Consider the following 12,609-nt stretch of genomic DNA (forward strand, 5'->3'; position numbering starts at 1 on the left):
CTGGTGTCTTTCTCAGAGAGAGAGACAGAGGCAGACAGAGGCAGACAGAGAGAGGAAGAGAGAGATAGATCGCAGAACAAGAGAGACAGAGATAAAGAGAGAGAGAGCGCATGAGAGGGGGGGGTGGCGAGAAGAAGGATGAGGAATGAGATTCTGACCATTGAGCTCCTGCCTGGCCTCTGCCCTGGTCAGCTTAGGAGAGAGCTCAGCCTGTCCGCTCCACCCGGCACTAGCCTCCATCGAAGGGTCTCTGCCAGGCTCCTGGTCAACATAAAAACACACACACACACACACACACACACACACACACACACACACACACACACACACACACACACACACACACACACACACACACACACACACACACACACACACAGTCAGAGAGAAAGACAGCAGCACAAAAGACAATAACTTGCATTCAGGTTGTACAGTAAGGGACTGCAGGGTTAGAGACATGAGTAGTATGCAATAAGGATCAGGTGTTTTTTCAGGCCTTGTGCAGGTTGAATGAGTCTGGAGAAGCAACGGTGCCGTCAGACAGACAGACAGACGCTAGGATCTCAGATAAAGGGGACATGCGACGCATGACAAGCCAACTACACAGATGCCGGTAGAGAAGAGGGAATTTAAATACAGCCACGGGGTACAACGAGTGAGAACACACCCATTCTGCTGCAGCAGCTGCAATGGCCTGGAGGGCAGGTTTTCCCCGGCGCAGGGCCAGAGTGAGGGGGTCAGGCTGTGACCCCTCTACCCACCACTCAGAACTCATCTGCTCCACCACCACCTCCCCTCGTTCCCCGCGGTCATAGGTCAATGGATCCTCCTCGTCAGTCCCATACTCAATGTCGATCTCTGCTACCGAGCCCACAGGGGACTTGACCGTCCGAACGGTCTTGCTGACTAGGTAGGAGCATGGTGCGTGGCCGGTGGCCTGGGACGTTAACGCAGCGACCGCCATCTGACTCCGTAGCAAGGCTTCTCTTCTGAGCCTGTCCCCTAGCCCGCCTACCAGGGAAACCGTCCCTATTCCATTCCTTCCCCCACCGTGGTGGGCCTTCTGGGGGGCCTGACGCACCCACATCTCCTTACTGGGCCCGAGGACCAGCTCCCCCTCCTCAGGGTAGCTGATGCTGTCTACTGTGTCTGCGTAGTGGACCCTGTGCTGGGGCCGAGCCCTGACAGCACCACCACTGTGTCTGGGTAAAGGCTCTTTGGCTTCAGCTCTGCTGCTGTGGTGGTGGTGGTGGTGGTGGGGCTGGGGTTGGTCTCGGGTTCTGTGGTAGTGGGGGTCATCGGGGTGGAGGTGTGTGCGGCTGGGCCTGGCTTGGGACTGTCTTCGGTGGCGACGGTTATTATAGTCCTCGTCCACACTGTTGTCCTCTTCATCAGTGACCTCTGGGATGCTGAACAGGTGCTTGTTGAGGTGATGATGACCGTGATGGTAGTGGTAGGCCTGAGCCTGGGCCTGTGGAGGAAGCTTCAGAATACTCTCCAGAATCTCTTCGTCGCTGTCCGGCACCTCCCACTGGTCTGGCTACAGGGGTCATGGGTCAAGGGTCACAGAGGAGAGGGTGTAACAGGTTGAAGGTAAGAGGTTGGATATAGGAGATGGAGATAGGAGGTCAGGAAGGAGGCGGATGTGAGCAGGTTGGGCAGGGCACGGTGGCATAAGGTAGGGGTGAAGTGTGACATACAAAAAAAAAAAGAGTCAAAACAGTGAGTGAATTCAAGAATGAAAGAGGGAAAGTAAAGCAAACGTAACAAAAACAGAGGCTGTCCTCAGCAAGATCCGTAAAATCAAGTGTTTGTAGTGAATGTTTACCCTGTCGGCTCCTGTGGTGTACCCCCGGGCCAGGGTGGGTCCAGGGGGGTCTGAGTACATGTCCTCCTCCTCTTCCTCCAGGATATCAGATAGATCCGAGCCCCTACTGTTCTCTGTTGCACCGTACAGAGGCTCCACCAGGCCAACAGCATAACCCTGACACACAGAGCACAGCCACACAGTACAACAGGGCAGGCTTAGAGCATGTGGAATAACCAATCATGTCAATACAAGTGAAACGTAAATTGACTAGGTAAATCCTCCAAATGCTCATTTTCATAGTAGGAAATGTTACTATGAACATTGGTATGTCTTGGTATAATGCCTCTATCCTCAATGCTCTCTAGTCCAGGGGTTCTCAAATTTTTTTGGCCCACGACTCCATTTTGATATCTGAAAGTTTGCACGACCCCAACCATTTCAAAGAAATGATGTAATTAACATCCAATGTTGACTTTTTTATTTGTGGCTATGACAGTCAATTGCAAATTAGTCTAACTTAATCTCTCTTATCTCACCACCACTAATGAGATGGGTGTGGTTGACACATGTCGAGTCAGAGCTTCTCAAAGTCAGGGGGCGTGGTCGACAGTACGCACGTCATCTCTGCTGTCACATCCAACCTGGATCTATTTTTTTTTTTATATGCAGACGAGAGCACTGAATCCAGCTTCACACAGATATGAGCTGATGAAGGGTACCATGAGTTTTAATGCTCAGAGGGAGACGGAAGTGGATTCCCTTTGAGTCAGAATGCATTTACAGGTCACTACCTGTAAATGGTTCGTCTGCAGCATTCGGTCCTATGACAGCTTGATCAGCTGTTTGACTTCACTTAGCGGCATGTCGACTGAGCCAGGATCACAGTCAAACTGATTGGGAAGCAGGTCCCAAAGTTCTCTTCCAAGCATTGGAGGTGCACAGTCACCACTCATGTGGGACACTTACTGATGCTATTTTCTGTTAGAAACATGCACAGCTGAGGGAAGGGGGCATGGTTTGCTTTTGAAAAACTCTCTCCAATAAGAATTCTTTCCTATCTGACAAAGGTACTAATGTGAGTTTCGGTGCCTCAACCTTCTCACACTTTATTTTCTGGTAATATCAAAGTCTCTGCAATATTGTGTGGTTTCATAGCATAGCAGGCCTATCCATTCACAATGGAACGATTCAAGCGCAATTGTCAAGTGCGGCCTTTTTCCATGAGCTAAGGGTGCTCTCTGGTTGAATTTTATCTTTTACATTTGAATAATTTTCATTTCGATTTTTAAGGGTAACCACTTCACAATGATTTTGAGATACAAAGACGATATTATAATATATATATAAAAAACGACATATTTAAAAAAAAAAAATGCATTATCCAATGACCCCATTTCATATCAAGTGACCCCATATGGGGTCACGACCCCTAGTCTAAAGCACCATGTTGATAAATACGAGGTAAGGATCCCACAGCCTTTCCTAGACCTAGATGAGTTACTGGTTCATCTAGTCAAGGGGTGAGGCTGGGTGAGAAAGAGTTGAGAAAGGCTGGGTGAGGAAGAGTTTCTTTCTGCAATGAACATCATCAGAGGATTAAAGCACAATGTGAGGGGAACATTGGAACAATAAAGAACACATCAGAGTTGCCGTGCATATTGCATCTGCCCAGAAAACTGGCAATGATATTTAACGTGTCACATTCCAAAAAAGCACAGTCAGCACTAAATAACTAACTAACAAACCAACCAACCAACCAACCAACCAACCAACCAACCAACCAACCAACCAACCAACCAACCAACCAACCAACCAACCAACCAACCAACCAACCAACCAACCAACCTGTGGCTGCCTGCTGAAGCCTGGGTCCTTCTCCTGCCTGAGGAACTCCTCCATGGACACCAGGCGTGTGGTCGACCTCTCCATGGAGTAGTCTGGTTCTGACTCCAGGGGAGAGGGGGCTTTGGGGGGCTGGAGAGAGTGTCTGTCCTGGGGTGGGGTGGGGCAGGGCTCAGGGGTTGAAAGGTTTGCACGGGAGTAGTCCTCCGTGGGGAGAAAGTCTGTGATGGACATGACGGGACGCGGAGCTCCGGGGATTTCTGTGACTGCTCTGCTCTGCTCCATGGCTGCTGCTGGGACTAGGCCTGGGACTGGACTCTGGTTGGGGGGCAAGGCTGCATTGACCTGGAGAACAGACAGGCATACATACAACATACACTTAGTTAAAATAGTTATAATAACGTAAACTAGATAATAACATACCTGTAGTACTATATATTTTAGAGCAGTTGCAAGGCTCCAGACTGAGACCATTTAGTCGCATTTTGCGATTCTTAGGCTGTGCGAGTAAAATGTTTCATTGGTCGCATCGGTGCGAACTGAAAATTGAAGCTGGTCACTCCAAACATATTTTGGGGCAGCTAAAAGCCTGATTTGATAAAACAGTAGCCTAATGTGCATTATTTTCCTCATCCCTGCATGAAAGTGTCTGCCCTGTCCCTGTGTCTGTTTCTCCTTTCGCGCTGAGTAGGCTAGCGGGAGAGAAAAACGATTGTAACATAAAAAAAATGCAATTGCTCCAATATAAACGTTTTGAAAGCAGTTGTGCCTGTTGGTGAGAGGAGGGTCTCAGCTCTCTGTAGGTATTACTCTCAACATTGACTGTGCGCGGAGACTGCATAGGCTATAGACATAAATGGGTATGCTGCTTTTTAGGACATTACATTTACTGTTACATTCATCAATTCCACGGCTAACTAGCAACATATTATATTTTGCGATCTACCTAATGCATTTTGAGTTTCCACTTCCTCAGATGGTGAATTAGCCCCAAATGAATTACCTTACGTGATATTTAATTTATACACACATTTTTCTTAGCAAATTCATCTCTATTTGAACAGAATAAATGTGCAATTCTGGAGCCCTATATTGAGAGTAAAATATAGCAACAATAGAGCAATTATCAACCCAAAATTCATGACAATCACTGGTTTAGGTTACACATAAAAATAAGATGATTGCAAATTTGTTACTATTGTGTGATGCCTCAATAAAGTTTGGTGCGACCGAATAATGGGCTGGTGCCACAAACTGAAAATGTTAGTGTCACCAGTGCCACCACGGGAAAAAGTAAGTCTGGAGTCATGAGGTGATTTCTAGAGTTCTGATGAGAGTTTTAGAGGAGGTGTTGTTGCATTTTTGTAAGTACCGTTGTGTTGATGTGAGAGGCTGGTGGTAGCATGGCCTGATAGGCTGGTTGTATTGGTGGTGACATCATAGCCTCATAGGCTGATGGTACTGATGGCAACTTCGCCTGATAGTTTGGTGCTACTGGAGGTGACATGGTGGCCTCATGCACTGCCAAGGCATCCCGAGGGGAAGCAGGAGACTTGGCTAAGGGGTTGGCCCAGGCCTCTGCGTACGAGGCAGGGAGCGGGGAGGAGGCCTCTAGGTGGAGGGTGTGGACTGGGGGAGAGTTGGCAGAGGGCAGCCCCCCATTAGGGACCATGGCGTGTGCGTCTAGCGGCGGTGAGGCCGTGGCGTAGGGTAGCGTGGAGACTTTGGCAGCTAAGTTCCCATAGGATGGGGATTGGGGCTGTACGGGTGGTGATGAAGACAGGAAGTGGGGTGACTGGTAGGGTGGTGACTGATGAACGGGGGGTTTGGAGGAGCAAGGAGCGGAGGTAGCCGAGGCCTGGTCCGTCATAATGGCGGCTAGCTTGGCGGGCACGTTGACTGGCACAGAGTCGGTGGACTCCCCGTGGGCGGACATGGTGCGCACGGTGAGTTGGTGGGCCATCATAAGGGACTGGATTTGAGACGGGCCCATTAGGGCACTGCCTGCCGTGGGGGATGACACCTCCAACACCTAGGGTATGGCAGGAGAGGAGATGGGTAGTGTCAGCAGCACAGACACACACTCTCTACACAAAATATCCTCACAGCAAAACACTCCAAACAAAAACCATCTTCACAGCAAAACACTCCTACACACTATCCTCACAGCAAAACACTCCTCACACACACTATCCTCACACAGAGACATAAAACACCTCTCACTTAAAGAATATAAAAGTCAGCGACATAGGACAAGGCACCATCACAGATACTGTTCACAGCCCAAGCTGAAGCACTGCAAATACCATGGCACATTTAAACACAAACTAGCGTCTTGAGGAAGAGAGCAACAGACTCAATGGGTCTTTAGAGCACAGAACCTCTCTGAAAACACTGGCTTGACAGACAGACCGATTCAAACTAATTTCAAAAGCATTTCCCTCTCAGCATAATTTCATCCCCATTACATCCAAAACCTTAAACACTCTCCTCTGTTTGCAGTGCATTCAGGTCCAGAAACACAACACTACAGTTATTGCCTTTTTCTTGTCAGCGTAGATGGTGTATCCGGTGACGCGGACTCCGTTGGAGGTCCCAGCCGCATCGATGGTGACAGGCAGCCAGCTGATAAGGGCGATTCCCGGGGAGGGCCCCTGCTCCAGCTGCACATCTAGAGGAGCATCTGGGGGGCCTGGGAGAGGAGGTCATAAATATTAGAAGACAAGCAAATCTTAGGTCTTAAACAGGCCCTGATTTCATTTGTCCTCTCTAATCAGGGCCTGTTTAAAAGACCTGGGAACACCAGGTGAGTGGAATATATTTTCATGTAAAAAATTAAACCAGCAGTTCTTCAGCCCTCTTTGATCTCCAGTATCTCTCTACCCTGTTTGCTCACTTACCTGCGGCCAGCATGGTAAAGGTAGTGGTGGCGGTCTTGTGTTCCCGCCTCTCCTGGGGAAGCTCCCAGGGGGTTTGGTGTGGCCGAGCCTCCACCTTGACCGTGTAGTGCAGGCTGGGCGTAAGGTTACTGAGGCACAGCGAGTAGCTGCCAGCCTTCACCAGCTCCATCTCCTCCTCATTCAAGGACACAATGTGCACATAGTTACTGTTGCTGGGCAGCCACGACAGGCTGGCCGAGGTGGCGGTGACCCGGTCGACTCTGAGCTGGGTGGGCGCCACACATACGTCCCTGCCCACCAGCATGGAGCAACGGAGCTGGTCCGAGCTGCCGCGCTCAGTCAGGCTCTGCACAGACACTCGATAAGCCTTGAGATTGACGTCTAGTCTCTCTAGGACAGCTTTAGTCTGGGAGCCAAAGGGCACGTTGAGCCTCAGCTCCTGGTCCACGTACACATTGTAGCTCCACACATTGCCCCAGCCCGCTGGCACCAGCGGCCCATCCCAGCCAATGATGATGCTCTTGGCCAGCTGCTTGATGAGGGTGAGCTTGCGCGGGTAAGGCACAGTGTCCACCCCCACCTCTAGGTCTAGGTCCAGGCCGTTGGTGAGGGGGGCTGGGGAGAGGGGTCGGAGGGAGGGGTCCAAGACCTGCTCCCCTGAAGGGAAAGAGACGGATAGGGGACCTGGGTTGGAGGCTGAAAACGTAGGGTCGGTCCTCTCAGAGGTACCTGGGCCCCCCAGGCGGAGGTGGTGCTGGTGGCTGGCACTGTGCAGGCTGCTGTCCAGCAAGGAGTTGTGGGATATGTCTGTGCCCTCTGGAACGTGGGCACTCATCATGTCGTCATCTGAGACGCGCTCCACAAAGTTGGAGGGGACCAGCCCTCTCCGCCCGTCCATCAGCTCACCTGCAGGGGGACACAGAGAGGCAGACTTGTGTTTGGTATGTCGACACTAAAAACCTTGACCGTGTTAAAATGTCAGTGTTAAAATGGGAACTTTCAGTGTAAAAAAATCTAACTTTATAAAACTGTTATAAAATGAAAGTGGCAATGAGCAGTAGAAAAAAGAACAAAGTGTAATCCCAGCCCATGTTTTGGTAAAAAGCTGAGGAATGGGTTTGGAGAAATGTAACCACTCAAATTCAAATTCAGAGCTACAGATGCAAGGACTGACCATCCATGATATCAAAATGATAGTTTTAACCATGTTTTGAGGCTATATAGTATTTGTTTACATTTACTTTGTTTACAAAGATCAGAGTAAAACAACCTTATATTTTGGGTTTTGATGGAGTACAACAGTTGTACTAAGCTCATGAGGCATTTATACGTTATTTTCTTAAGAATTCATGTTTTGGATGTAGCAACTGCTGATTGCCCCTTTAAGGTTTTGGAGAAGGCTCACCTTCATAGAAGCCGTCGTCATCCATACCGCCATAAACATAGATGTACTCCCCAGCGGTGAGTGGCAGCTCCACCTCTGGGTTATCATTTGGACCATCATAGGGGTTATAGCTGGGGAAAAATAAAGTCACATTATCAACACTAATGTATTATAAACATTACCCATCTCATCGCATTGTTACAGTTGAATGCTGAGATAGAAAAAAATTATCATAACTGGTCTCCAATTCAATCTACTAAATACCGAAGGCATACTACTAAATAGTATGCCTTTGGTATTTAGTGAAGGCATACTGCTGCTTTGGCCAAATCTGTGTCTGCCAGTCCTTACCTGTATCTGCCGATGAAGACCTGTAGCTTGGCAGCTCCTCTGAGAGCGGTGTAAGGTGCTGGGGACACATCAATGTCCAACTCCTCCACTTCACTGGCCGTGTCAACCTTAGAACATGACAGTCAACAATGAGGCCACTGGAAACCTGTTATACTGGGTGGCTCAGTTGGTAAGAGCTTGGTGTGAGCAATGTCAATTCCTAGCAATGTCCATTCCTAGCCAGGTTCAATTCCTACAGTTTCACATATTCATACAAAAAACATATACTCACTAGAATGTAAGTGGCTTTGGATAAAAGTGCTTCCTTAGTGTTATATATAATTTCTACTGGAACCTTGAGCTGCCAGCAGGTTAACATCTTACCAACACCTGGCTGGATCAATGCCTCCTGAAAAGTAGAAGGCCAGGGCCACACGCAGGATATGTTTTTCTGCCACTGACTTACTCCCTCAGAGATTGTGCAATGAGATTTATGTATAATGTGGGCAATGGGCACAATTCACAGTGGATTGGGACACTGGCCACTAACAAGCTGCTTATACGGAATGTTCTCTTCTCTGAAAATGCTCCCTTTAATACCACACAGCATCAGCTTAATGATCTGACTGCCTATGTTTACCTCTGTCTGTAGGCAAGGGGTAGGCAACTAGATTCAGCCATGGGACAGTTTTTGTCCAGAACATGCCTGTAATCGGGTAAAATGAAGGGGGGAGGGGAGTGTATCTTTGTTAACAGCAGCCGGTGCGTAATCTCTAATGGTAAGGAAGTCTCAAGTTTTTGCTCGCCAGAGTTAGAATACCTCATAATGAGCTGCAGACCATACTATTTACCAAGAGAGTTTTCATCTACAGTGAGAGAAAAAAGTATTTGATCCCCTGCTGATTTTGTACGTTTACCCACTGACAAGGAAATGATCAGTCAATCATTTTAATGGTAGGTTTATTTGAACAGTGAGAGACAGAATAACAACAAACAAATCCAGAAAAAAGCATGTCAAAAATAATATAAATTGATTTGCATTTTAATTAGGGAAATTAGTATTTGACCCCCTCTCAATCAGAAAGATTTCTGGCTCCCAGGTGCCTTTTATACAGGTAACGAGCTGAGATTAGGAGCACTCCCTTTAAGAGTGTGCTCCTAATCTCAGCTCGTTACCTGTATAAAAGACACCTGGGAGCCAGAAATCTTTCTGATTGAGAGGGGGTCAAATACTTATTTCCCTCATTAAAATGCAAATCATTTTATAACATTTTTGACATGCGTTTGAATCTAGTTGCCTACCCCTTGCCTACAGAGAGAGGTAAACATTGGCAGGGAGCATTTTCATTTTTGACATGCGAGATTCCAAACTCTCCACCATGGCCAAGACCAAAGAGCTCTCCAAGAATGTCAGGGACAAGATTTTAGACCTACACAAGGCTGGAATGGGCTACAAGACCATCGCCAAGCAGCTTGGTGTGAAGGTAACAATAGTTGGTGCGATTATTCGCAAATAGAAGAAACACAAAAGAACTGTCAATCTCCCTCGGCCTGGGGCTCCATGCAAGATCTCACCTCGTGGAGTTGCTATGATCATGAGAATGGTGAGGAATCAGCCCAGAACTACATGGGAGGATCTTGTCAATAATCTCAAGGCAGCTGGGACCATAGTCACCAAGAAAACAATTGGTAACACACCACGCCGTTAAGGACTGAAACCCTAGAGCGCCCGCAAGGTCCCCCTGCTCAAGAAAGCACATATACATGCCCGTCTGAAGTTTGCCAATGAACATCTGAATGATTCAGAGGACAACTGGGTGAAAGTGTTGTGGTCAGATGAGACCAAAATGGAGCTCTTTGACATCAACTCAACTCGCCGTGGTTGGAGGAGGAGGAATGCTGCCTATGACCCCAAGGACACCATCCCCACCTTCAAACATGGAGGTGGAAACATTATGCTTTGGGGTGTTTTTCTGCTAAGGGGACAGGGCAACTTCACCGCATCAAACCGACGATGGACGGGGCCATGTACCGTCAAATCTTGGGTGAGAACCTCCTTCCCTCAGACAGGGCATTGAAAATGGGTCGTGGATGGGTATTCCAGCATGACAATGACCCAAAAACACACAGCCAAGGCAACAAAGGAGTGGCTCAAGAAGAAGCACATTAAGGTCCTGGAGTGACCTAGCCAGTCTCCAGACCTTAATCCCATAGAAAATCTGTGGAGGGAGCTGAAAGTTCGAGTTGCCAAATGTCAGCCTTGAAACCTTAATGACTTGGAGAAGATCTGCAAAGAGGAGTGGGACAAAATCCCTCCTGAGATGTGTGCAAACCTGGTGGCCAAGTACAAGAAACGTCTGACCTCTGTGATTGCCAACAAGGGTTTTGCCACCAAGTACTAAGTCATGTTTTGCAGAGGGGTCAAATACTTATTTCCCTCATTAAAATGCAACATAACATTTTTGACATGCGTTTTTCTGGATTTTTTTGTTGTTATTCTGTCTCTCACTGTTCAAATAAACCTACCATAAAAATTATAGACTGATAACTTATTTGCCAGTGGGCAAACTTACAAAATTAGCAGGGGATCAAATACTTTTTTCCCTCACTGTATATATTTCGTAGCTGTCTATTTACCACCACAAACTGATGCTGGCACTAAGACCACATTCAACGAGCTGTAGAGGGCCATACGCAAAGAAGAAAATGCACACCCAGAGGCAGCACTTCTCGTGGCCGGTGATTTTAATGCAGGGAAACGGAAATCCGTTTTACCTTATTTTTATCTGCATGTCACCTGTGCATTAACTGTTACTCTCTTGCGGGAATTCCACTAACAGTCCGTATGTAGCCAAATGCAGCTGCTGCTCATTCCGTTTGCTTGAAAATTGATAAATGGTTAAAAAAAGTAAGGCCCGCATCCATAGATACACATACCAGCTCTACTGGTAGTACTGCTACTACCAGCAGTACTACACCTGCACCTGTCAACGACACAAGTTGTTCTGCTTCCACGAGCACATCCAATGCTAGCATCAGTAATTCTACATTTGTTGTTAGCACAGCTAGCATGGACACTGACAGTTGTGAATCTGATGCAGCTGAAGAGCTACTGCCCCCTTACCCGGGAAAGCACCGAACAACAGACAGGGACGTTGGACCATCGAAGAGGCGCAAATATGATGAGAACTACATTGATTTGGGGTTCACATATATTGAGAGTAGTGCCTTTCCTCAGCCACAGTGTGTTATATGTGCAAAAGTACTCTCACACAACTTAATGAAACCTTCACTCTTGCGCAGACATTTAGAAACAAAACATGCCAACTTAAAAATAAGCCACAGTTTTTTGAGCGAGAATTAAGACGACTTTTGAGTAACAGATACCATTAATAAGAAGCATCTTATATGGTGAGCTACCGAGTGGCTAGGACAGGCAAGCTCCATGCTATTGTGGAGGACTTAATTCTTCCTGCTGCTGTGGATATGGCTGGGACAATGCTGGGGGAAAAGGCCAAAGAAACTATACACAGACAATGCTTTCATCAAACAACACTGGTTCACGACGCATCAGTGACATGGCAGGAGATGTTTTGAAACAATTACTGCTTCGCATACAAGCTAGTGAATTATATGCGTTACAGCTGGATGAGTCAACAGACGTGGCGGGCCTGGCACAGCTCCTGGTATATGTCCGTTACGTTTATGGGGGGGGGGGTCAATTAAGGAAGACATCCTCTTCTGTAAACCACTGTAAACCAGGACAACACGAGAGGATATTTTTAAAGTACTGGACAGCTTTGTGACATCAAATGGACTTTGGTGGTCAAGATGTGTTGGTATCTGTACTGATGGAGCAAAAGCCATGACAGGGAGACCTAGTGGAGTGGTAACGCGCGTGCAAGCAGTTGCTGCCAACGCCACTTGGGTCCACTGCAGCATCCACCGAGAGGCCAGTGGCGGTTCTAGACCATTTCAACTGAGGGGGCCAAGCTGGGGCCAGTTGTATTGTTAGAGGGGCCAGTTACATTAGACGTTATTGTTGTCATATCATTTTCTTCACTGCATTGCAGGCATTAGCAAGCAAAAGACCATGTTCATAATTATCATCGTTGCCATTGTCTAATAACGGATGTAAAAAAAAGAAATGATAGCAAAAATGAGTTATGTAAAAATTATTTCACACTCCACATTTAGGGGGGCCACAAGGGGGTCCAAAATTGTTGTCACAGGGGCACTGCCCCCCCCCCCCCCCCCAGAACCGCTAGTGCGAGAGGCTCTTGCTGCCAAGGGAATGCCTGACAGCTTGAAAGACGTTTTGGACACTACAGTGAAAATGGTTA

At 47.6% G+C, this 12,609-nt stretch overlaps 1 protein-coding gene across 9 annotated transcripts in view; it reads right to left on the bottom strand.

The window, feature by feature from the left end:
- LOC106567401 (peripheral-type benzodiazepine receptor-associated protein 1) overlaps positions 1-12,609 on the bottom strand; it is a 196,810-nt gene that overhangs the window by 23,210 nt on the left and 160,991 nt on the right. For 8 of the 9 annotated variants that reach the window (XM_014136586.3, XM_082960200.1, XM_014136590.3 and 5 more), the window contains 9 exons: positions 8,288-8,394; positions 7,958-8,067; positions 6,553-7,458; positions 6,193-6,344; positions 5,025-5,684; positions 3,656-3,997; positions 1,829-1,984; positions 668-1,540; positions 159-261 (listed from right to left, as the gene is read on the bottom strand). In XM_014136586.3, the coding sequence (XP_013992061.3) occupies positions 159-261; positions 668-1,540; positions 1,829-1,984; positions 3,656-3,997; positions 5,025-5,684; positions 6,193-6,344; positions 6,553-7,458; positions 7,958-8,067; positions 8,288-8,394 (3,409 nt within the window). The remainder of the gene's footprint in view (positions 1-158; positions 262-667; positions 1,541-1,828; positions 1,985-3,655; positions 3,998-5,024; positions 5,685-6,192; positions 6,345-6,552; positions 7,459-7,957; positions 8,068-8,287; positions 8,395-12,609) is intronic. The other variant, XM_014136595.3, reaches the window with a different exon arrangement.

Source organism: Salmo salar, chromosome 13 (genome assembly GCF_965601325.2).
Source record: "Salmo salar chromosome 13, fSalSal1, whole genome shotgun sequence".
In the NCBI taxonomy this organism is placed as follows: domain Eukaryota; kingdom Metazoa; phylum Chordata; class Actinopteri; order Salmoniformes; family Salmonidae; genus Salmo; species Salmo salar.